The sequence below is a fragment of the Arvicola amphibius genome, chromosome 12, assembly GCF_903992535.2.
Source record: "Arvicola amphibius chromosome 12, mArvAmp1.2, whole genome shotgun sequence".
NCBI classification, from domain to species: domain Eukaryota; kingdom Metazoa; phylum Chordata; class Mammalia; order Rodentia; family Cricetidae; genus Arvicola; species Arvicola amphibius.
In genome coordinates, this window is record NC_052058.2 from 100,029,991 (window position 1) to 100,056,068 (window position 26,078).

At 47.4% G+C, this 26,078-nt stretch overlaps 1 protein-coding gene across 2 annotated transcripts in view; it reads right to left on the bottom strand.

Annotated features, from left to right (window-relative positions):
- Window positions 1-22,303, bottom strand: part of Sctr (secretin receptor) — a 51,739-nt gene extending 29,436 nt beyond the window's left edge. Inside the window, exons 1-3 of one of the 2 annotated variants that reach the window (XM_038348681.1) lie at window positions 21,975-22,303; window positions 7,961-8,078; window positions 7,726-7,770 (exon numbers count right to left, since the gene is read on the bottom strand). In XM_038348681.1, coding sequence (XP_038204609.1) covers window positions 7,726-7,770; window positions 7,961-8,078; window positions 21,975-22,061 — 250 coding nt within the window. In that variant the 5' untranslated portion in view covers window positions 22,062-22,303. The remainder of the gene's footprint in view (window positions 1-7,725; window positions 7,771-7,960; window positions 8,079-21,974) is intronic. The other variant, XM_038348682.2, reaches the window with a different exon arrangement.
- Window positions 22,304-26,078: the final 3,775 nt, after the last annotated feature.

The following is a 26,078-nucleotide window of genomic DNA, read 5'->3' on the forward strand; positions in this document are numbered from 1 at the left end:
CTCTGTGTTTCATGGCTGTGTCGACTCAATAAACCATTCTCCCCTCTATTTCATGGCTTCTGCTTCACTTTACAGTATGGGTTGAATCAGATGCCTTGGGTCCCCCCCACAAACACCAAATCAAAGAGAGTGGAAGGCCCAGATGAAGATATGGAACTGAGAAGTTGCAGAGATGTCAAGGCCGAGTTTACAGGTAGAGGAGGCTGTGCCAGCATTGATCCATCTACTAGTTCATAGCCCATACTGAGTGCCTTCACTATGCCAGGCCCACGGGAGGTCTAGGGATTCCGACTGTAGGCCACCAGACAAACTTCTGCTCTTGGGGACCCTCTGCTTGGTGGACAACAGTATTTGGAAGCTAAGTCAATGACTGTTCCTGTTGCTGGGTGCTCGAAGCTGGGGTACTCTGAACCCACCGACCAAGGCATACCAAGGAAGACTGGAAGACTGAGCGGATTCTCTAAAGTCCTGATGCACACAGAGCTGCATCTCTGGGGAGTACCTGAGATGCAGTCTTCTGGGTCTAACCTCCCAATGGTTGAGCTACAATCTAAAACCCACAGGTCTGTGTACTGAACATGCTTCCAGCTGCTTCTGATGTGAAGTAAGGACAGAGCCTTTATGGTGGGGCAGGTTACTATGGAAACTGTACTGAGAAGGGATAATGATGTTATGAGGACACAGCATGGTTGGAATGATGCTTGAACATTGCCTCCTCACAACCTCTCTCTCCCCCTCCTCTCTGGTTTTCTGGTTTCAAGTATCCAACGACAGCCTTGAAAGACATATATACATACATATATATGTATGTATGTATGTATGTATATCAGGCTAGCCTTAAACTCCTGATCCTGATCCTTCTACCTCCTTCTACTGAGTCCTGAGATTAGATTGTCCCACTTTCCTAGTTCATTTCTGTTGCTATGATATAACATTCTAACCAAAAGTAGCTTAAGAGAGAAATGGCTTATTGTATCATACTTCTAGGTTAAATCAGAATGGCAGGAAGCATTTAGTCACATTATATCTACATCAAGAGCATAGAGGAATGATTGATTGCATGCTTGCTTCCTTTCTTGCTTGTTCTCAGCTCAATTTCTCCACTTTTAGACAGTTTGGGCATGCTGCCTAGGGAGTGATGCTACCCGCAGTGAGCTGGGTCTTTCCACTCTTATTAACTCAATTAAGATAGTCCCCCACAGACCAATGCGGTGTAGACACGCCCTTGTTGAGATTCTCTTCTCAGGTGGGTTGAGCTTGATCAAGTTAACGATTAAAATTCATCATAACTAGTGCCATGCCACGACTGGTTTATAGATGGCTGCAGAGGGAGCCCAGGGATTCATGCATGTTAGGCCATCAACTGAGCCCCATGCCAGACCTGAGTGTCTTGATATGAATAGAAATGCCCTTGGCTCGTGTGCTAATCAGTTGCTCCCCAGCAGGCTGCGCTGTTCTGGGAGGGCCTGGAAAGTTTTTGAATAGAGGTTAGTTGAAGGGCATAGCTCACTAGGAGGCAGTCCCTGAAGGGTTTGCACAGTACTCAGGCCCTCTCTTGTGCTTCGCCTCCTGTCTACCATGAGAGGAACAGTATCTTCTGAACATCTTACCACCATGATCTTCTGCCTCACCACAGGCCTCAACTCAGTAGGGCCAATGACTGTAGACTCAACTCCAGAAACCATGATTAAAAGTAAATTGCTCCTCTTTTGGGTTGTTTATGCCAGGTGCTTTGTCAGGGCGACAAGAAAACTGACTAATAAAAATAGAGGCCCACGGGCCAGCAAGGCACGTCCGTCTACACAACCAAGGACGAGGCATAAGTCCTTTGAGGAACCCAAGAAGTGAGCAACCCTTGAATGCTTCTGAATCTCCATCCAGAATCTCAGTGAGCCTGGCAGGAAGAAAGCCCTGTGCATTTCTGTTTTGGAACTGCCACAGAGTACGGTGTCTGTCCCGTCATTCCAGAGGCTGATCTTCTGCCAGCCAGTCGTGAATGATCGCTCCAAGTCTGAGAAGGATCGTCCCAGCTTTGCCTGGGAGTGAGAGTCAACATTCACTGTTAACTTGATGGGATCTAGACTCACATAGGAGATAAACTTCTGAGCATGCCCACGCGGGAGTTTCCAGATTGAGTTAACAGAGGTGGGAGGAGCCACCTTGACCGCGAGCAGCACCACTCCATGGGCTGGGGTGAGTAGAAAAGGAGAAGATGAGCTGAGCGTCAGCCTTCACCTCTCTCTGCTTCCTGACTGTGGATGCCGTGTGAGCGGCTGCCCCACGCTCCGGCTGCCCACGCTCCATTCCCACCACGATGGGATGTGGGTGCAATGCGCACAGCTCCCTCAAGCCCCTGATGCTGTGCCTGCCCTGCCATGAGGAACTGCACCCTCAGACTGTGAACCAAAGCCACCCTTCCTTTCCTTAGCTGCGTTTGTCCCAGCAATGACTAAAGGGATACAGTGGATGGGATTTGGCCCTGCCTGGATCCTTTCCTGAAGGTGCTGCCCTCTATTATCACCACCTGGAGTCCGGGGAGGCCAAAGAGAAACTGGCGTGCCCTTCCTTAAGCACATGTTCCCATGTGGCTGCAGGACGCAGTCTCCTTGTCTTCTCAGTGGGTCTCCAGTATTGGCTGCAGGTGACCCGAGAAAAGGGACTCCGAGCTGACTGGGGCTGGCCCAGCCACCAGGCACTAGCCAAAGGCTCCAGCCCATGTGGTAGATGACCTTGCCTGCCTGGCCAAATAGACTGAGGTATCAGAGTGTCTGAGAACCTTCTGGAGGTCACGTTGGGCAGGGCCCACAGAACGGCCAACCTAGAGCTGGCTGAGGCCTGGTAAGAGTGCCTGTGGAAGGTAGGAATCCTTGCCAGCTGGCTTGGAGACACTCTTCATGCCAGCCAGGCCCTGGGCTGGGTGGAACCATGTCAGGCCTGAGCTATGTGTAGCAGGCATTCTGGAGCTGATTATCCCAACAGCCCAGGTGTAATGGAGTATCAATTTCCCACATTTAGAAGAAGAACAGGGGACTCTAGGGTGGGGGCAGAGCAGCAAAAGCAGAGGCACTGATAGTGTTGGGATCCACACAGCGTTCCTGTCTCCTCAGCCCAGGGAAGGCTGACCCTGTCAGGCTGCCCCTCCACAGCAGCAGAACTGCCTCCTAACCCCACACTTGCTCCAACACCCACAGTTGCTTCTTCAGCCAGTTCAGCTCCAGCCTCTGGGTAAGAAGGCTAAAAGCAGACCTAGGAATTCCTGACAGGCAAGGAAACCACTCACACAGAGGCCCAAGCTTTTGGGTGGTACTTGTTTGAATAATTTTTATCTTACCAATTATGTAATTTTGTAATTGCTTCAAAAGATGCAAGAAAAGTTAACAGAGTGCCAGGGTGCTCTAGCTCTGGGGGTGGGGGATGTGCTTGCCTGGCATGCACACAGCCCTGAATTCCGGCCTCAGCACCACATAAACCAAGCGTAATGGTACAGGCCTGTAATCTCAGCACTCAGCAGGCAGGGGGATCGAGGGCAGCCCGGGCTACATGAGACCCTGTCTAGAAAGAAAGAAAGAAAGAGAGAGAGAGAGAGAGAGAGAGAGAGAGAGAGAGAGAGAGAGAGAGAGAGAGGGACGGAGGGAGGGAGGGAGGGAGGGAGGGAGGGAGGGAGGGAGGGAGGGAGGGAGGGAGGGGAAAAAGGCACAAGACAAGCCATATCATTGAGTGGCAGGTGGTTCAGAGGAGAATGGCCATGGAGATGAGACCACAGAGCTTTGCAGAGCGCACTTCCCACCATAATACAGAGCAGCCCTGTGGCCAGGGGCAGGGATCTGTTAGCTACGGCCCACACAGAACAAAGTTTGAGGTGTTTCTCAGAAACACCAAGGCTTAAGTGTCAGCCTCACCAGGAGAATGGAGTTAAAATAAAAGCCACAGTGAAGAGACGAGGGTCTGTTGCACCCTGAGGGGGTATAAGCTTCTCTAGACTTGGGAAGATCCCCAAGGCAGACACCTAGTACCATGCGTGCCTGTGTCTTGCCTAGACACAGCTCTAGAGGCAGGTATAGGATGAAGCTGGATGGTAAAGGGGGGAAGGCTGAGCTGGAGGGCAGAATGGGGCCCTGGGGATCTTCAGGGCCGCAGCCAGCTGGATTACAGCCAGCCCTCTGCCAACTTTCACTTTATCCTGTGCTGACCCACGAGGGCCACCCGCGGGCCCTGGCTTATTTATAAATCAGCACAGATGGCCTGACGATAACCCGGGACTATTTCTGGAGCATCTGACAGAGGACTCGGAGCAGTCCTGCTCGGGGCCCTGTACCTGCTGATGGAGGTCAGCAGGGAGCCCACAGTTCCTCCTTGCCTGATGAGAGCATTCTAGAACTTGATACAAGTGGTTGCATAGTAAGACCAATGTTAGAGGATTGTAAACCTCCAAGGGAATAATTTAAACGAATTTCATCTTGGCAGAAAAGCCCAAAGGTACCAGGCAGTGGTGGTGCACACCTTTAATCCCAGCACTCGGGAGGCAGAGGCACTCAGATGTCTGTGAGTTGGAGGCCAGCCTGGTCTACAGAGTGAGTTCCAGGACAGCCAAGGCTATTAGATAGAGAAACTCTGTCTCGAAAAAACAAAACCCAAAATCTAAACCAACAAAAAAGTGCTTTTCCACTCATGCTGTGGGGAGATCAACCCGCCAGTGGAGACAAGAAGAAAGTGCTAGCATGCTCCCCTTGACAGAGAGGGCAGGGCATCAAGGTCTAGAGAGGTCACACAGGGGTCACACTGGCCTATGTGACAAAGCCAGATGGATGCCCACATCTGTTATGACCACAGAACCTACAAATATCTGGCCACCATATTATTCTTCTGGAACATTCTTCTTGGAGGGAGAGTGAGAAACACCTCCCAGCCCACTCTGAGAGGGTGATGGCTTCTATAAACCAAGAAATAAACATCCCAGGAGAGTGCGACCAGGGGCATGACCCTGAGACATTCCCACGGAGTGGACTTGGTCACCTAGCTCAGAAGAGCTGGAGAGTTGTTTATTTGTAGTAAATGTGCCAGGCTTGGTGACACTTCACCAGTGGCATTTCCTGTAATTTGTCTAGCTTTAAATATTAACCTCTACCCGGGAGAATCAACAGCTTAACCATTAACCCAGGCCCCCAGCAGAGTCCCCTGACTGTTCCCAAGAGCATGAGCCAAGACAGAACCTTGGGAGAGACCCACAGGGTCACAGGGCAGGATGAGGAGCACACCTCAGCCCCTCCCGGGTCCTGCATCAGTCTCAGAGCACATGACACCTGCCTGGTTCTAAGGATAATCCTCAGCGTGTGTGTGTGTGTGTGTGTGTGTGTGTGTATGTGCACATGTACACATGTGTGTATGTTCCTGTGGATTTGTGTGTGTGTGCTTCTATGTTTTCATGTAGAGTGTTTGTGTGTTCCTGTATATTCATGTGTATGATTCTGTGTACTCATGTGCGCATGTGTATTCTCCTATGTATTCATGTGTGTATGCATGTGTGTATGCGTATTTGTGTGTGTGAAAGTGTGTCCCTGTGTATTTGTGTGTGCATATGTGTGTTATCATGCATTTGTGTATGCATATTCATGTGAATGTATGTGTTTTCCTGTGTATTCATGAGGGATATTTATGTGTGTGTTCCAGTATTCATGTGTGCATGTATTCCTGTGTATGCGTGTGTGTGTTCCTGTGTATTCATGTGTATGTGTTCCTGTGTATTCATATGTGTGTGTCCCTGTATATCACATGGTGTGTGTGTATTTGTGTGTGTGAATGTTCGTGTGGTCCAGTGTATTCATGTGTATGTGTATTTCTGTGTATTCATGTATGTGTGTTCCTATGTATCCGTATGTGTACATTCATGTGTATTCATGTGTATGTGTTCCTATGTATTTGTGTGTATGTGTTTCTGTGTATTTGTGTGTGTGTGTTCCTATGTATTTATGTGTATATGTTCCTGTGTATTCATGTGTATGTGTTCCTGTGTATTCATGTGTATGTGTTCCTATGTATTCACAGTGTGTGTTTCTGTATATCATATCATGTGTGTGCATTTGTGTGTGCATGTATGTGTATGTATTCCTGTGCATTCATGTGTATGTGTTCCTGTGTATTTGTGTGTGCGTGTACATGTATGTATGTGTGTGTTCCTGTGTATTCATGTGTATGTGGGTACATGTGAAAGTCAGAAGATAACCTCAGGATACCATCATTCTGTTTGCTGAGTCAGTGTCTCTCATTGGTCTGGAACTCACCAACATAGCTAGTCTGGCTGTCCAGTGAGCCCCAAGAACCTGTTGGTACATGTCCCTCCAGTCCAGTACTGGGACTGCAAGTATATGCCAAATTGGGTCCTTGGAATCTGATGTAGGTTCTCATGTCTCCAAGGCAAACACTTAACTGACTTAACCATTTCTCCAGCCCCAGGTTCTTTTCTTAACAATACCCTCTTAGATGATAGACAGCAAAGAAGAGGATGAGAATACAATTAATACTCAAATACAAAACTTATAATAGTGTTGATTGACAATAATGGTAAGTATGTATTTACTGACTGGTTGACTGGCCATGGTGCTATGGAGTGAACGGAGGGTTTTGCTCTGTGCCCACTTTACCACACTTATCATTATAACTCTGAAGCTGACATGGTTATCTCCATTCTAGAGAGCAGGGAACTGAGCCTCAGGAGGTTAAATAATTTTCTCAGTCTCACAACCAATGAGTGCAGGCCAGCGCTCCCTAAACAAGGATACAGGGGTGATTAGTGGTACCCTCTTTGGAAGCTGGGTGTAGAGGGTGCTATACACAGCTGTATTTGCTAAGATGCTCCCTGGCAGGGCTGGAGAGATGACCCAGTGGGTACGAGTACTTACTGTTCTTGAGAGGATCCTAGTCAAGTACCAGCACCCACACAGTGGCTCCAGGGTCCAATGTTGTCTTCTGCCCTCCTCAGGCCCCAGAAATGCATAGGTACACAAACTTGTGAGCAAAATCTCATACATGTAAAATAAAATAAATATTTCAAAAATTTTTAAGAAGTTTAAAGATGCTTCCAAGCCCATATAGGGCTTTCAGTGAGGGGTCGTCAGGAGACATTCGGCAGCTGAGGACACGTGTTTCTGTCTGTGTTGAGTGAGATCTCAGCACAGTGCTCCCAGCAGACTCTTATGAGTGTCTTGCTCTGCACTGTCAGCAACAGATGTGTTCTCTCCCCACACACTTCAGCCATTGTGACACCATTCTGCCCCTTCTACCCTGCTCCTCAGTGTCTCAAGGGTACGGATGAGAGAACACGGCCCTGTGAAACACTTCCCACCAAACCTCCGCTTTGGGTTGGGGAGGTGACTGAACAGTAAAAGTGCTTGTTGTTACAAACATGAGGATTTGAGTTCAGAGCCCTAGACCCTACATAAAGCCAGGTGTGAAATCACACATATGTAATCCCAGCACTCCTGTGGGAGGAAGAAACAGAAAAGACCCTGGAAGCTCTCCAGCCCGCTAGCTAGCCTGGCATAAGCAGCAGGTTGAGGCCTTGTCTCAAACAAGTACCAGTTCTCCTCTGACTTCTACACCTATGCTCTGGTATGTGTCCCCCCCACACACACACAGAGGCTTACATATATCATACACACACTCCATACATATGCACACACTCAAAGATTTATAAACTAGCAAACAACAACAACAACAAAAAAAACTCACCTTGATAAACTGTGTGTGCAGAAGCAGAAGGCGAGAAAGCGCTGGCTGTACAGAGAAAGGAAGTATGAAGCTTCCAAGTCTGTTGAGACCATGTACCCGATCTGACAGCTGATGGAGTGGACAAACCTGGACCTACCCTGGATAGCCCACTTGGTCCTGAGGACAAGCCACGCCCCCCAGACGACAGGATAGGACCCCACTGCGGAGTGCCTTTGGGCTGAGGGAGGCCTCCTACCTGACACTGTCTCCAGGCTCAAATCTCCTGCCTTCTCTTTGGAGAGTTCCTGCACACACTGGGCCCGTTCCTCTTGCAGGACGCGCAGCACATCACACAACCGGGGCAGAGCTCTGACCTGCAAGTAGAAACCCAAAGAGTGCCCGGTTGATGGTGCTGTTGATGGACCCTGCTTTCTTCAAGAAAGAGCATGCAGGCAGACAAGTGACATGAGGGTGGGAGCTTCAACTCCCACATCGGTCTCCAATATCAGCTCCAACATTGCAGTGAAAACGAGCTCATTATCACTAGGAAACTCCCCCCCACCCCGCCTCCTCACGACCATTACTCTGTCAAGAAGGGAACCCTTGCTACTTCTACGATGGCGTCAAAGTCATCTCTATGGATGCCAGCCTTCCACCGTGGGGCCCCATTCCCCTCTTCAAAGGTACACCTACAATGACCAGGAGGCCTCCCACCCAATCCCCACTTAAAACCTCCACCGTCTCCCAACAGCACCAAGCTTGGGTAGTTCTTCAACACATGGGATTTGGGGAATATTTCAGATTCAATTTTTAGAAAAAAATTAAAATTTTAAGTGTAATTTTAGCAGACATGCACAAACTTGTGAGATAAGAAGTATATGGTGTTGACAGCTATGTATGGGGACAGACGTGAGCGCAAGTGCCCATGGGCCTAAAGAGGGCGCCAGACCCCTGGAGCTGGAGGTGCAGGCGCTTATGGAGTCCCCGGCTCTTTCTGAGAACAGAACTGTGCAGGGGTATAGTACTCCCTTAGCCCCAACTCTCTAGCCTCAGCTCTCCAACTCTTAAACCAACACTGCTTCTTGGGTTATTGGGATATCCCAAACTTCCTATTAAGGAAGCTAAAGATTTAGATGTTTTAAATTCTCCCTAGAAACATTTCTTGCCCCCAGATTCCGTACACTCCGTTCATATCACTTTTAGTGAAAGCAATGCTCAATGTTTATAATGGCCTCTCTTGACAATGAAATATTGTTAGCTGTTGAAGCGAGTTCCTAGGAGGATTATGTGTCCTTGGGCATTTTGTCCCGTCCCCCTCCCCCAGGTCAATAATTGCTGGGTTTTTCGGTTCGATTAGTTTCTGTGTACCCGTGCTGATTTTCCCTTTCTCTCTCTCTGTTTTCCTAGAATCCCAACTAGTTGGCTGATGGCCATCGGAACCCCCCTCTAGCCTTTCGTCTTTCTGAACTTTTTCTACCATTTCCTCTTTGCAGTCGTTCTGTGAAAGAGATCCTTGGTATTATCTGCCGAAGCTCTGTTGTTAGTTTTGTTCTCTTGTGAGAACATATATGCCAGGCTAGCCTTGAACTTCTGATCCTCCTGTCTCCATCCCACTCTACCCCCATGCCCAGTGCAAACAGCCTCTGGGGCTTGAACCCAGCATTTTGTGCATGCTAGGCAAGCATTGCACCAACCGAGCCACATACTTGGTTTTTTATTTTTTAATCTTATATATTTTAATCCAGTTTTGGTATCATCAGGGTAACCCTGTACTAATGTTCTTTTAAAAAAGATTTTTGTATTTTTATTTATATGTATGCACCTTCATAAAATTATACGCACTGTGTGCATGCAGTGCCAGGGGAGGCCAGAAGAGGACTCTGATCCCCCTGAAACTGGAGTTAACCGGCAATTGTAAGCCCCTATGTAGAAATTGAACCTGTGTCCTCTGCAAGAGCAGTAAACATTCTTAACCACTGAGCCATCTCTCCAGTTCCAGTGATTACTTTTTTAAAGAACCTGTACTTGACTTGTTATCTGTGTGAGTTTTTACACATCCAACCATGCTTTTGTGGAGAATGTCACTCTGTCTTAACACTTAGGTAGGGCATGCTATTACACACAGCTCACACTTGCTGCTGAGCAGTCCTTTGACATCCACCATCTCTGTCTTCGGGATGTTTTCCAAACGGAAGACATGTTTTACTAACTCTTCTTGACCTGAGAGCCACACACTGTTCCCTGGGAGCAGCTCTGCAGCTCTGTGTTTGTTGCTGTGTGTCCCCATCTCACTGATTAACCCAAAGAAGAAAAAACTAAAACAAACAAACAAGCAAAACCCCACGCAGTTTCGGCCAGTCTGTCTGTTCTTGGACCTGTGGCCCTGCAGTGGCGTGACCTGTCAGTCTACCCAGTTCACAGAGCTGATGGACTTGGAGCTCTGGGCAGCCGTAGTCTGTCCTCAAGAAAGCAACGGAAGAACCCAGTCCAGCGTGGAGGTTGGAGTGCGGAGAGAGTGAAGCGAACATCAACAGAAGGAAAGAAAGATGCAGAGTTACATTAGCCACTGTGAGTTTAATTCTGGACTCTCATGTCTGAGAAGATAAAATGTAAGATGGCAGAATTTAAAACTCTGCTAAATTCTTGGAGGCATATAAGAGGGCTTTGTTGGTGAAACGCCGTGGAAGCCTGAGGCCATGGGTTTGGACCCCCAGTACCCATGTAAAAAGCCGGGCATAGCAGTTTGCTGCGGTAATCCCAAGGTTGATGGGGTGGAGACACGAGAATTGTCTTGTTTGCCAGTTAACCTCGCCAAATCTGTAAGCCCCTGCTGTCTTAATAAATAAGACGAGGGGCTGTGGAGATAACTCAGGAGACAAAGTGCTTGTTCTGCGACCACGAGGACCAACTGTGGGTTCACCACACACCAGAACCCATGTGAATGCCTGGTAGGCATGGTGGCCTGCCAGTAATCTCAGCACCCAGAAAGTGGTGGCAAAGGATCCCCAGGGCAAGCCATCTAGGTGAACAATGGTCAGGCTCTGGGTTCAGTGAGAGACCGCTTCAGATAGTAACATGACAGGGCTGCAGAGGCGGCTCAGCAGTTAGGAGCCCTTGCCACTTCTGCAGAGGACCCAAGTCCAGTTACTAGTACCCATGCTGAGTGACTAGCAATCACCTTTAACTCCAGCTCCAGGGGACCCAACACCCTCTTCTGGCCTCCTCAGGAAACTGCACTCATGTGGTTAGGCTCCCATGTAGAAATGCATGCATACACATAAACAAAAATAAAATAAAACAAATATTTAAAAAGAAAAAATTGTGGAGAGTGATTAAGAAAAACACCTAACATCAACCTCAGGCCTCCTTCCACACACACATACACGGTGTGCACTCACACACATATGAGCACACGTGTTCACACTACATGCACATGCAAAGAAAAGAAATGAAAATAAGAGGGAGAGCTACTGAAGAGGGCACTCAGTATAGAACTCTGGCTTCTACATGCACCATACTTGTACGCACACACACACACACACATACACACACACACCCCACACACATCTAAATACAAAAGTCAGTAAAAAGACTCAGCATCGTCCTGCTCTTCACATCCCATAATGCCATTACTTGCCTGACAACTTGAGTGTGCAAATGAATACGTTTGGTAGCAGAGCAATAATTGAGTGTATACAGTGAAAAACAAGAAGGAAACCCACCATTATTTGATGTGGGATTCCCCTCTGTATGCTATGTTTTGCTGCCATTGGTTAATAAAGCAGCTGCTTTGGCCAATGGTTTAACAGAATATAGCCAGGCTGGAAAAGAGATATAGAGAGAGTAGGTGGAGTCAATGAGAAGCCGTGTAGCTACTGTGGGAGACAGATGCCAGATGCTGGACGGAACATTACCAGATGGCCATAACCACGTGACAACACACAGATTAATAGAAATGGGTTAATTTAAGATATAAGAGCTAGCCAATAAGAAGCATAAGCTAATAGGCCACACAATGTTGTAATAATACAGTTTCTGTGTTTTTTGGGTCTGGGTGGCTGGGAAATGAACAAGTGGCCTATGTCTACAGTCATTTGATGAGTTCAGAACATGGAACATCACCGTCAAACATTGGTTGGCATGTCTATATGCCCAGCAGTCTGCTTACCTCTAAGGACACAAAGGGGAAGGAGATATGACTTCCACTCTTGGGGTTCTTGGTCTTCAGTGGGCACAGAAAGGTCAGTGGCTGGAGTGTGTAATGGTATGGGCTTTGAGGGAGAAGGTGCTGGATGGAGGATGGGGGTGGGCATGGGACAGCAGGAAAGGACAATTCTTAACCTGAGTGCTGAGGCAAGAGTGGTGTGTCCAGATGAAGAGGTGCTCATAGTGCAGGGCCTCCAGGTGGGGACCAAAGCTTGAGTGGGATGCTCTAAGTACATAGAGGTGAAGTGGATGGACACATTGATGGACAGACGGAAGGATGGATGGATGGATGGATGGATGGATGACTGCTGCCGAAGGTCATTTGATAACATCAACAAAGCAAGGGGACAATAACGACTGGGACCTGTGATATGAAGGATCCTACGAGGCTGAGAAGATGCAACATGAAGAAGCACGCAGAGGCAGGTGGGAGGCAGGAGGACGGGAGCAGCAGAAGCTACGGGGCCAGAGTCAGGATGGAGCCCAAGCAGCACCAGATGCCTGTAGGAAGCTGTGCTCTTGTGCCCTCTGCCCAGGTCAGCAGGGTGTGAGCCTCCTGACTCCGTGTCTCCATGGCTGTGTCCTTTCTCTTTCCCAGATGGTATGCTGCCAGGACTTGAATGTGTCACCAAGGTTCTCATGTTGGAAACTCAACTCAGTTCCCAGTGTAATCATGTTAAAAAGGGGAACTCTGGACAGGAGATGAAGTTATCAGGGCAGCACCCATAAATGGATTAATGATATTATCAAGATATATATTAATACAATTGTTATATAATGATATCCACATATAATTATAAATTACACAATGTATGATTATATATAAATTAAATATATAATAGAACAAAATAATATATTAATATAATATAACTAACCAACAAGATATATATACATATATATTTATATACACACACACATATATGTGTGTGTGTATATATCTTGTGGCTTAGTTATCCTTGGAGTAGACTGTAAATAAAGGGATATTTGATTTCTCTCTCTCTATCTCTCTCTCTCTCACATACACACACACACACGCACACACAGAGTCTCTTGTCCTTCTGCCTTCTATGATGACATGACCATGTAGCTTGAAGGCCCTAGTTAGAAACAGCTCCTCAGTATTGGATTTTCCATCCTCTGAAACTGTACTAAATAACTCTATGAGCTGGAGAGATCGTTCCATTGACAAAGTGTTTGCCACACAGGCCTGAGGACTAGAGCTTGATTGCAAGAACCCGTGTTTAAAAACCAGACATGGCTACAAGCTCTTGTGATTTCAGCCATGGGGAAAACGACACGGGTGGATGCCAGGGTCTCACTGGCCCACCACCGAACTGAATCAACAATTACAAGGCCAGATGAGAGGTCTTATAAAAACAAGGCAGGTAGCACTTGATGAATGACACCTAAAGTTAGCATGTAACCTCCATATACACATGCATCTCCGCATACATAAACATACACACGCACATGGAGAAATAAAGGAATCCCAGCCATGACTGACAGCGCACTTGAACTTTAAGGATATTATAAGCCAGTCATAGAAAGAAAAATTCTGTATAATCTCACTTCTATAGAATCAAAACAAGTCAGATGTGCAGAAAAACGCTTGCCCAGAATGACTGAGGCTCTGAGACAATCCCCAGCACACACACTCCAAAAGATAAACAGACAAAATCCAGAAAAATGGTGATTACATGAAGCTGGGAGATGGAGGAAAGGGGGAGAGATACTAAGAGAGTTGATTTCAAGAGTGCTACACACACACACACACACACAGGGGGTGGGAACTCTATGAAAAGACAGACATAAATTTGCTTAAGTGTGGCAATCATTTTATAACGTACATCAGAGCATCAAGTCCCCTTAAACACATGTGACTTTTGTGTGTGCAGGTGTATGTATGTTCATGTATGTACAAGTGTGTGCACATGTGAAAGTCAGAAGACAACTTTGGGTGTCATGCTCAAGAATACCGCCTACCTCCTTTGATACAAGGTCTCTCATTGGCTTGAGACTCACGAATTAGGCTAGACTGTCAGGCCAGCAAGACCCAGGGGTTCTCCCATCTCCATCTCCCTAGTGCTAAGTTTATAGTCATGGGTGGACCACCGTGCTTGGTGCCTTGACATGGGTTATAGAGATGGAACTCGGGTGCTCATGGTTGCCAGGCAAACATTTACCAACTAAGCCATTCCATCCTGAGCCAAAGACACATACGATTTTAAATATATTTTTTCAAAAATGCCTGGCAGTTGTGGCTAAATGGAAGCCGCTGCTAAGCCTGATTCTGTGGGCGTTGAGAAGGGGCCAGCCTGCAGCATGATAATCAAGAATGGAGACCATAAGCCCAGACACAGCTTCCAAAAAGCTGGCCACCAGGGGGCAGAGGTGGGACTGGGAATGAAGGGTCAAGACTGTTTTACCAGCCCCGAAGGGACTGACCGAGGGGGCAGCTAAAGATAGGGAAACACTCCAAGTGACCTCACTTCTGAGTGGCTGCTGAAGAAGCCAGACATAGAAGCAGGGCTGGGACAGACCTCAGTGGTTGGTCACGCAAGATTTTGTCACCTGGGGAAGGAAGTTTCTGAGGTGTGAGATGGTGCTGGGTTCAGATCTAGAATGTTCCCCTAAGTCCTGTGTGTTAGAGGCTGTTCCTATCTTGGTGCTATTTGGCAGGAACTAGTAAAAGACAGGCCAATGGGGGTTGTCTTAGTTTTGCTTCTGTTGCTATAATAAAATACTCTGACAAAAACAAATGTAGAGAGAAAGGGATAATTCTTGCTCACAGTTCCATGAGACAGTCAGTCACGGCAGCAAGAGTTTGAGAGAGCTGGTCATATGACATTCATGTCTAATGAAAACCCCAATGAAGGCATGCAGCTAATGCCCTGCTCCTTTCTCTAGTCCCATACAATCAGAATCTCCTGCTGAGAGAACGGCGACTCCCTCAACATCCTTCCACCTTAATTGACACAATCCGAATAATCCCCCAGAGACAGGCCCATAGGCCAGCTCGATCTAGACCACTCAATGGTACTCCATCCCCAGAGTCGCAAAGCTAACCGTCCCACAGTGTACCCTTGCAGGGGATTGTGGGGCCCCAGTTCCTCCCTGTCTTCAATTTGTTCTCTGGCTATGAAGCATGAAGTTTGCTCCTCTGTGAACTTGCACCGTGAGGCTGGCCTCGCCACAGTCCAGAGTAACAGACTAATTCATATTGGACTGACTCTCCAAAACTGAGCCCAAATCAGCCTTTCTCTTCAGAAGCTGATCCCCATGTATGTATTTTTTAGCTGAACAACACAGGTAGGCGTGACAAGAGGGTGGTACCCCTACCCCTCCTCAAATAGTGGCGTGAACTGAATGCTTACGTCACCCCCAATTCCCACACTGAAGCCCTCACACCCAGCGTGAGTGTTTGGAGATGGAGCTGTCCAGAATGTAAGGGATGGCAGTAAGGTGGCGAGGGTAGAGCCTGGATGCTAAAGGATCCATGTTCTTGTAAGAGACAATATCCACCCGGCATGCGCCCTGGAGAGGTCACGTGAGGACAGAGTAGCCACCTAGAAGCCAGGAAGAATGTGGCTCCAGAACTGGGGAAAGGAAGCCTTTGCTGTTTGTGCTGGTCAGTCTGCAGAGCCTGTAAGTGTGTGTGTGTGTGTGTGTGTGTGTGTGTATGTGTGTGACCAGAGATCAACCTGCTGTATTACTAGTCTTCACCTGCTGTCTACTTTTTTTTGTTTTTTTGTTTTGTTTTTCTTTATTTCTTTTTTTGTTTTATTTTGAGGCAGTGTCTCTCACTAGTTTGAAACAAAACAAGCAGGCTAGGCTGACTGTCTAAGGATCCCTAAGGGACTCCAGTCTCCACATTTCCACAGCTGGGATCATAAGCAGGAGTCATTACATCTGTCTTTTTAAAACACGGGGATCTGGGGGTCAAACTCAGGCAAGCACTTTCCCACCAGAGCCACCTCCCCAGCCCCTAGTGCAGGGGTTTTGTTAGGGCAATCTGGCTGACCTCGATGAATAGCACAGAAGGTTCACTGTAGACACATCTGCCAGAGGAAGCTCCAGCTCAGAGGAAGTCTGTGAAGGTAGTCTTGACTCTCTGGAAATGACAGGAGAATGCATCAACTAGAAGGGAGAGTGTTAATCAGGAGGCCAAGAATTAAAAAAGATGACATGAGAGTGCCTCTGGGGGCTGTGGGTGAGGGCTCCAGATAGAGTCCTTGGGGTTAACTGAGGGTATGGGGCTAGGTTCTGATGCTCACAGACTCATGTTCCTATAAGGGGCAGGATGGTCTGGGCTGCAGGCACAGTTGACCAGGTCTGTCTGTTCGTCTTAGAGTTCATCTGTCAGAGTGGTCTGTTGAAGCCAGCAGCTCCAGGATATTCTCATTTTTTCATGTCCTCCCAATGCTACACAGTCTTCTATTTATTATAAGCAAGTAGGTAGGCTCTGAGTGTTGTGGGTTTACCTTGGGCTGCCAGGTACCCCAGAGCCTGGTGAAGGTCAGTGTCCTTGACAGAAGAGAGACTGGGTCCAGGTAAGAGACACGGAACTCTAGCCCTGGGAAAGTCGCCTTTCAAACCTGCAGGGACGCTAGGAAGGCAGTTCAGCTTCCACCTGTCAAGCTCCAAAGTTGGAGAATTTCTGTTTTGGAGCCATCAACTGAGAAGGGCGCAGGCAAGAAGGAGAAAATGCAAAAGCATGACAGTGAAGACAAAGAACCCATTCTCTGCAGAGTCTTTATCCAGTTTGGGACTAGGTTTTGGTTATGTATTAGTTAGCGTTCCACTGCTATGACAAAGAAGTACCAGACAAAATCAACTAAGGAAGCTAGATTTATTTTATTGACTTAGAGTTTCGTCTGCACCCAGTTGTTTTGGGCCTGTGGCAACGGAGTGGATCATGGTGACACTGCTCACTTCAGGGTAGCCAGGGAACAGAGAGAGGTAGAGGAAGGGCCAGGGTCGCAATATCTCCTAACTTCCTCTCATCAGTCTCTAGATTGTTCTGTGGACTGGGCACCAAGGCTTTCACACACCTTTGGAGAGTATGCAAGATCTAAACTGTAGGGCTGGGGAGATGGCTCAGCTGGTATAATGACAGCATTCTAAGTGCAACGACCTGAGGTCAGTTCCCCAGAACCCACATGAAAAAGCCGGGAAAGTGGTACTGCCATAAAAGCAGACAGGAGGACCAATGGAACCAAGTCAAAGACCTGGATATTAATCCGCACACCCATGAACACCTGATTTTTGACAAAAAAAGCAAAAAAATATAAAATGGAAAAAAGCATATTTAATAAATGGTTCTGGCAAACTTGATATCTACATGTAGAAGAATTAAATAAATCCATACCTATCATCAAAGACAAAACTCAAGTTCAAATGGATCAAAGACATCAACATAAAGCCAGCCACACTGAACCTCACAGAAGAGAAAGTGGGAAGCACACTTAAACTCATTGGCACAGGAGACCACTTCCTAAATAGAACCCCAGTAGCACTGATACTGAGAGAAACAATTAATAAATGGGGCCTCCTGAAAGTGAGAAGCTTCTATAAAGCAAAAGATATGGTCAACAAAACAAAACGGCAGCCTACAGAATGGAAAAAGATCTTCACCAACCCCATATCAGAGGTCTGATCTTCAAAATATACAAAGAACTCAAGAAATTGGTCATCAAAAGAACAAATAACCCAATAAAATAATGGAGTACAGACCTAAACAGAGAACTTTCAACAGAGGAATCTAAAATGGCTAAAGACACTTAAGGAAATATTCAACATCCTTAGTCATCAGAGAAATGCAAATCAAAACAACTCTGAGATTCCATCTTACACCTATAAGAATGGCCAAGATCAAAAACGCTGATGACAACTTATGCTAGAGATGTTGTAGGGTAAAGGGAACACTTCTGCATTGCTGGTGGGAATGCAAGCTGGTACAGCCCCTTTGGATGTCAGTGTGGCGATTTCTCAGAAAATTAGGAAACAACCATCTTCAAGACCCAGCAATACCACTTTTGGGTATATATCCAAGGGATGCTCAATCATACCACAAGGACATGTGCTCGACTATGTTCATAGCAGCATTGTTTGTCATAGCCAGAACCTGGAAACAACCTAAATGCCCCTTGACTGAAAAATGGATAAGGAAAATGTGGTACATTTATACAATGGAGTAAGTACTACACAGCAGAAAAAAATAATGACATCTTGAAATTTGCAGGCAAATGGATGGAGCTAGAAAACATTATTTTGAGTGAGGTAACCCAGACACAGAAAGACAATTATCACATGTACTCACTCATTGGTGGTTTTTAAACATAAAGCAAACAAAACCAACTTATAAATCACAATTCCAGAGAACCTAGACAACAATGAGGTCCCTTAGAGAAATATACATGAATCTAATCTACATGGGAAGTAGTAAAAGACATGATCTCCTGAGTAAACTGGAAGCATGGGGACCATGGGAGAGAGTTGGAGGGGAGGGGAGAGGATGGGAGGGGAACAAAGAAAAATGTAGACCTCAATAAAATCAATTTTAAAAAAGCTAGGTGCGGTGACACAGACTTAAACTTTCAGGGCTTGAAAAGAGAGACAGGTGGGTCCCTGGGGTTTTTGAGCCACACAGGCTAGCCAAACCAGCAAGTTCCAAAACCCAGTGAGAGACCCTGTCTCCCCCTCAAAACAAGATAGACAGGGTCCTGAGAAATGACAGCTAAGGTTGACCCCTGGTCTCCACACACAAGTTCACACACAGACAAGATCCAAACCCTAACAGCCTGATTTCACCCCTGGACTCAGTTTCTCTATCTTCAGTCTCAGCGCCTCCACCCCAACACACAGCAAACACCCGCTTTTAGCCCTGTTGTTGCACCCCTTGGAAACACGGCAGCCCTAAGATGACAGCTGTCACACAGAGGCAACTTCCCTCCTTGCGGTCCTAGAGCACTTGGTGTCTGCAAACATTCCATTGTCTCAACTTTGCAGAGGTTTCCCCTCTAGATGCTGCTAGAACTCATACAATGCCCAGAGCTGCCACGTCTGGGCCACATGTCAAAAAGGTCGAAGTTGGCCTAGGGATGTGGCTCAGCTGATAGCGTGCTTACCAATATGCCCGAAGCCCTGGGTTCCAATCACCCCCTGCACAGCATAAATTTGGTATGGCGGCACGCATCTGTACTCCGTGTATAGAGGCGGGAGGATCAGAAGTTCAAGATCATCCTCAATTACATAGGGACCACATGAGAACTGTCTCAGAAAGAAATTGTGTTACAGCTCAGAAATCCTTTTTGAATCACGAAACACAAAGATTGGAAGAGCCAGAAGTTACAGAAGCCTGCCATAAGGCAGTGTTTCCCGACATGCCAGGGCAATCGTGCACATGAATGCACCGGAGCTGCGGCTGCCTAGACAAAGTGAGCCAGGCAACACATAGGCATGGACTGGGAGGGACCTAGGAGATGCCACCTCTAGCTGAGGAGCTACTGGCAGTCAACACTGATATGGGGCTGGGGGTCAGGGATGTGGACCCTGGTAGGTTCCGCAATCCCCATGGATTGCTGCATACCCATGAGTATCTGGGCAGCACAAATGGGGGGGGGGGGGTAAATTTGGGAAGGGGTAGGGATGGATTTGGGAGGAGTTAGGAGAATAAGTAGGGAGTGAATCAGGTCAAAATACACTGATAAATTATTATAATAAGAAACAACAGAACCGGTACAAAGAGCACAATAATTTTAAAAAGTTTTTCTTAATATGTATGGGTATTTTGTCTGAATGTATGTCTGTGCACCATGTGAATGCCTGGTGATTCTAATCTGTGGCAAGTTGACATTAAAACCAACCAAGCTAGCCAGTGCTGGGAAGTGGAGACAGGAACATCCCTAAGGCTCACTGACCAGTCAGCCCAACTTACTGGGTGAATCCCAGGCCAGCGAGAGACCTTGCCTTTAAAAACAAGGACAGCACTTGAGGAATAAAAGACAAAAGTTTTCTTTCCTCTGGCTTCCACATCCACACACATTCACCCCTCACACAAGCTTGCACACGTATGTATACACACAACAGACACTCTCCTGTAGAAATGAAGTCATTTCCATCCACACACATGACCACTGAATTCCCTCTTACACTGGGCAGCAGGTCCTAGGGATAAATGTGAACGCGCCAAGGTGTTCAAGGTACAGCATTTGTCCAGTGGGACAGTGGGGGGCAGGCAGGTGTTATTGCAGGTGCAAGCCCTCATGAGCTGTATAAAGCAAGGCCCTGTGTTCAGTTTCTTACAGGAAAAGCAAAATAAAATGCGGTCCACTTCAGTGGTCGTCACTTTTCAGTTTCTGCTTGCAAAGGACACTTCTGACGCCTCCCCTGAAGGAAGGGGCAGGGGAGGGAGGCGGGAACAAGTACTTCAGCCTCAGTGGTCTCTTTGGAAGGGGCCTATGACATCCCTCTGAGAAAAATCCAAAAGGAAGGAAGAAATTCAAGATCCAACTTCTGACCACCGGGAGTCCAACAAGCAAAAGGAAAAAGTTGCAGAAGCTGGGAAACTGTCCAAATAAAGTAGGTCAATTCCACCCTCATTTATTAAAGGCGTTTTCTGCCGCAAACCCTCAGAGATAGAGTCACAGGTCAGGATAAACCCATCAATAACCAGCAGCCCAGGTGAAGCCTTCTCCTAGAGATACACATGCATACTCTCGGCCATATGCATATGTAAATGACAAGCAAATATAAGGGGCACAAGGGACAGAGCAAACCTCAGACTGGTGGCACCCTTCCTCCAGAAGTCAGGAATCTGGAGATCTGGGTGCTAGTCCCAGCCCTGCTCCTGACACGCTGATATGAAGCAAATTCCTCTCTGAGGGCTTTAGATTGTGTAAGATGAAAGACTTGAACAGACTACGCATAAGCAACCTCCCAAGTGCTTTAAAGACTTGATCCAATCAAAGCCTCTGTTTCCCCATCTGTTTAATTCCGAGATAACCCGGAGCATCCCTTCCAGACCCACTCCCCCCCCACCGGAAAAAAAAAGTAAGCTGCGCCTGTTCCTTCTGCACAGATGCCTCAGGAACCGGGAAACTAAGTCACTGACCCAGACGGGAGTCTCAGGAGTTATGATTCCCTGTGGTTTCTTAGGACGCAGATCTTGGGGGAGGGGTGACATTTTGCAGAGCTTGTTGGGAGGAGTAACTCCGGAGTCCTCAACCCGGCAGCCTTGAACTTCTTCCCAGTTCTTTCCATCCTGCCAGTCTCAACCCAGCCTGTCCCTCCTTCAGATATCCCAAGGGAAGCCGCGCAAAGTTCCCAGGAGTTTCTATGGGAAAGAAACGCAAACCATCCCCTGGCTTCTCTCTGCTCCAACTTTCTCCTTCTGCCCTGAGTTTGTTGTGACCCGCGCTGCTCCCAGGACCCACAGGCACAGACTTTAGAAAAGCCAGTCCCTCCAGCGGAGGAGGGGGGAGGGGGACACGACACTTGGGATTAAGAATGGTCCCACCACAGACACGAAATCTCTACTCACAACTTTCTAAATTTCCCATCTGCAACTCGGAGCGTGCAAAACTGTCAAGGCGCTAGCTAGCCCGAAGAGCTGGAGTTCTAACTCTTTTCCTGACGTGGGGCAAGCCTCTCCCGCCCCTTTTCTGAGCCTTGGTCTCCTTGCTTTTAAAGCATGAGATCCCGGTGTCTAAAAGGGGAAGAGGGGGTTTTGATGAAGCGCTAGAGGGCGAGTGTCTAGCATATTTGATATCCTGGGGCTGCTGCAGAATCGTCTCCTGGAAAAAAGCTACTCATTGGGCCGGAGGGGATGAGTGAAGGGCTAGGCGACCGAGCCTATATCTGCCTCACCTGGGACGCAGGGTCCGGGAAGGTTTTGCCTTTGGAGAAGGGAACTCCGAAGGGGGACTCCGAAGGGCACTCCGACGGAGTGAACGATATTATTGCTGAGGGAGGGGAGATGGGTTGCTCGCCATAATTCCTAAAACCCAGTAGAGCAAGGCGGGCTGGTCCCTCTGGTCGGTGTCCTGGAGGGGCGCGGTACTCACAGTGTAAGCTGCTCTGGCGAGCAGCAGCAGCAGAAACAGTGACCGTGGTCCCCACGATGACAGCCGGGACCTCATGGTGCCTGACATGCTCTGCCGATTATTTTTCGCCTTTGCGTTCTGGCCACTCGGTGTCTATTTCGGTGATTCCCTCAGCGTCCTACGCGGCGTCCAGGACCATGGGCGACCCCAAAGCCCAGAGAAACCATGGCTGAGTCTGTCCAATCCGACCAGATCCACAGGCAGGCTAGGGACTGCTGCTGCCTGAAGGAGGTAGCTAACCTGCCCGTGCCTATTGATAAGGACTGGACGCTGCTCACTGCTCGCGACACCACCCGCTGGGAATAGTAGGGAGGGGATAGGGAAGCACCCGGCTGGCAGAGAGGAAAGAGGGGGAGGGACCCGAGCCACCAGGCTGAAGGCAGCTACAACCTCTTTCCTTCCCCTCCAATTCAAAAAGTACTCTCTCTGGAGTCTAAGGATCTAAGTCATGGGTCGTGAGCATTGACAAGGTGGACAAGACAATACTTCTTTTTTTAATCCTCTATTGAGGATTGAGACCTGGTCTCACTATACAGCCCAAACTCATTATGTAGCTGGGAATGACCTTGAACTTCTGACCACCCTGTCTCTACCTCCTGAATGCTAGGATTATGACCACATGTCAGTCAGTGACACCCATACACCCAGTGTATGTGGTACTGGAGATCAAACTCAGTATTGGAATGCTTGGCAAGGACCCTTGGTGTGAGCTTGGGGCAGTACATACTGCAATGACCACCATGGGGATATTCTAAACTGTGCATTCTCCAAACTCCAATGTCACCCTCCCTGTGAAAGAGAGGAACCATTACTTTATGTCAACGGCCTCTTAGTTCTTCATTCTAATCCAGTTCCCCAAGCACGTTATACAAGAAAGTGGCTCATCTAAGCCAAAGTCCCAACCATCAGAATCCTGAAAATTCAGTATGTCCTCCCAGTAGAGTCTTAAAGGTTATCCTGAGGACAGGAGAGTCTGTTCTCGACTTCACTGTAATATCTACAGATACTTCCAGTGTGAGTGTGTGTGCCTATGCAGAGCTTTGTGTAGATTGGTAGTGGGTATTATCCTCAATCACTCTCCCCTGACTTTTTGAGGCAGGGTCTCTCTCTCCATAAACGTGAAGCTCATTATTTGGTTACACTGCTGGTCACCGAGCCCCAGGAGCCCCTGTCTGTACCTCCCCATTGTTGGATAGCAAGTGAACACCGTTGTCCCCGACTTTTTATGTTGTCCCAAGCTTGCATGGCCATCTCCCCAGCCCATTAGCAGGCACACCTGGAACCTCATGGAAGCAGGTTGTCAAGGTAAACGTAATTCTCAGGAAATGAAAACTTCCATGAAAAATTTACCTGGTGCCAAAAGGGAAAGAAATCTTTCCTCTTCCCCCTTTTCCTTCAGCATGTCCTGGAGTGATGTTTCAGAGAGTAAACCTGTCGCACTGATCAGCTTTACAGACCAGGCAGTGGTAACACACACCTTTAATCCCCGTAGCCACACTAGTTTGCCACAGAAACCTGGCGGAAGTGGCACACACCTTTAATCCCAGCTCTAGAAAGGATTATAAGAGGGGAGGAGACAGCTCTCACACACAGTCTCATTCTGAGATTCCTGGGGGCAGGATCTCCATTTGGGACTAAGGTAGAGGTAAGAGCCGGTGGCTGACTATTTTACTTTTCTGACCTTCAGGCTGAACACCAATTTTTGTCTCTGGGTTTTTATTAATTGTGCTACAATGTCCTTTAGGATATGTTCTGTTTCTCCGCTGTTTATACAAATCTTTAAAAATCTAAACAAAACTCTTGACAGTTCTGAATTGCAGCAGCACCCCCCCCCCCAACTCCTTCCAATACTTGCTTTTTTGAGAGAGTGTCTCTATCCCAGATTTGCCTTTAATTCCCTAGGATACAGCTGAGGATGCCCTTGAGGTCTGGTCCTCCTACCTCCACCTCCCGAGTGCTGGAACCGTAGACCGGGTCCACCACACCTAATTTTCTACAGTGCTGGGGCCAAACCCAGGGCTCTGTGAATGTTAGGAAAGCATTCTGCCAGAGCTTGGCTACTGCTTGGAACTCTCAACTTGTCCAAACAGGCTGGGGTGTTTCCTCTTTTGTTCAGCTAAACACTATCCTGTGGGCATAAATGAAAATCTTTCCTGACCCTCTCAAAAAGTGAGACTTCTGATGCTTTTGTAGAGAACTGATCACTCTTTCTGTTTCTGTGATAAAATACCTCGACAAGAGCAACTTAGGCTGAAAGGGTTTAGCTTGGCTCTTGGTTTGAAGGCACAGTCCATCCTGGTGGAGAAGGCACGGAGGCAGGAGCATGAGCCAGAGGGTCACATTGCATCCACACTCAGGAAGCAGAAAGAGATGGATATTGCAGCTCAGCTCAGCTTCTCCTTTTTATTCAGTCCAGGACCCTGGCCCAAGGGACAGTGGTGCCACCTTCAGGGTGGGTCTTTCCGTCTCCATTAACCTAGTTTCCCTCACAGATATGCCCAGAGGTTTGTCTCCATGGTGATTTTAGAGCCTGCCCAATTGATTGCATTATCCATGGCACTGAATTAGAAAAATTATCTTATTTTCTTCACTTTGTAAAGAGGATTTGCTGAACTGGCTGGAGGACCCTCCCCTCTTTTAAAAAAATTATTTCTCCATTATGTCTTATATTGTTTTCTCCCCCTCACAGCAAGGAAAAGACATGGTAGAGAGTTAACATTATTGACAGATATCTGCTGAGTGCCTGTCCTGCTCCAGGTGATACATGAGGGTGATGGGGACTGGGAAATTGCCTTTGCCAACCTCGGTCCCATGTGGAGAGACAAACGTGTTCTGGCCACACCCATTCCAGGAGGCTAAAAAAGACAACTGAGGCTGCCACTTGTTTAAGAGCCATGTATCGCCCCCAAATGAATAAGCTTGTTGGTTAGCAGTCATAGCAACCACAGGATGAAGTCAGTGGGTTTTTCCAGACTGCTGTAAATACTATGCACAGTATATAGCAACACAATAAAGATGGTTCTCTTGGTAAAGAAATTGTAGGATAAACATCAAAACCTGAGTTTAATCCCAGCACCCACATAAAAAGCCAGGTTTGGTGGTATATACCTGTAATCCCAGTTCAGAGGAGGTGGAGATGGGCAGATGAGGGGCGTTCTTGCTGGCCAGCCAAACTAGCTTTATATGTGAGCCTTGGGTCTCTGTGAGAGGTCATGTTTAGAAGGAGAGAAAGAAAGAAAGAAAGAAAGAAAGAAAGAAAGAAAGAAAGAAAGAAAGAAAGAAAGAAAGAGGGAGAAAGGAGGAAGGAGGAAGGAAGGAAGGAAGGAAGGAAGGAAAGAAAGAAAGAAAGAAAGAAAGAAAGAAAGAAAGAAAGAAAGAAAGGTGCATGCTGCCTGAAGAATGACTCCTGAGACTGGCTTCTGACCTTCACATATATGGTGTAGACACACATGCACACGCACACACGCATGCACACACAGCATATAGGAAGGTATCAGAAAACCAAACTTTGTTGAATTTGTATATCAGCTAAGCCCTACCTGTCACCAGGCTCATAGGCCAAGCACATTTGAATATCCATATTTCATAAGGCCCAAGTCTGCAGTCGTGTATAGCTTTTCCTTCCATCCTCCACTCTTCTTTTTATTTATACAAACTTTTCTTGTCCACTAGCAGACCATGGACCTTGCTGGGCTTTCAGGAAGAGTAGCCCAACTATTATAACATGTCCCCAAAGGGAAGCAGCTTCTACACTCATCAATCAAGTAACAGTGGTTGGTTCTGAGACAGGCATGGGATTCATTCTGACCAAGAGAAGTGATACCAGCACATTCAATATGTGGGCACCATGATCAGATGGCAAGATGGCAGTCTTTTCCAGAGCATGGGACATCTTTGTTGAGAACGAAACCAGTTATAATGGAAGAGCCAGCGATGGAGAGAAGAGTGTCCTAGCATCTGTCATGGTGGGGCAGCCATTACTGAAGTCCTAGCTTGCTGTTCTTGGTTGTCAACTTGATCACATCTGGAGTTAATTAAAACCCAAGCAACTGGGTACATCTGTGA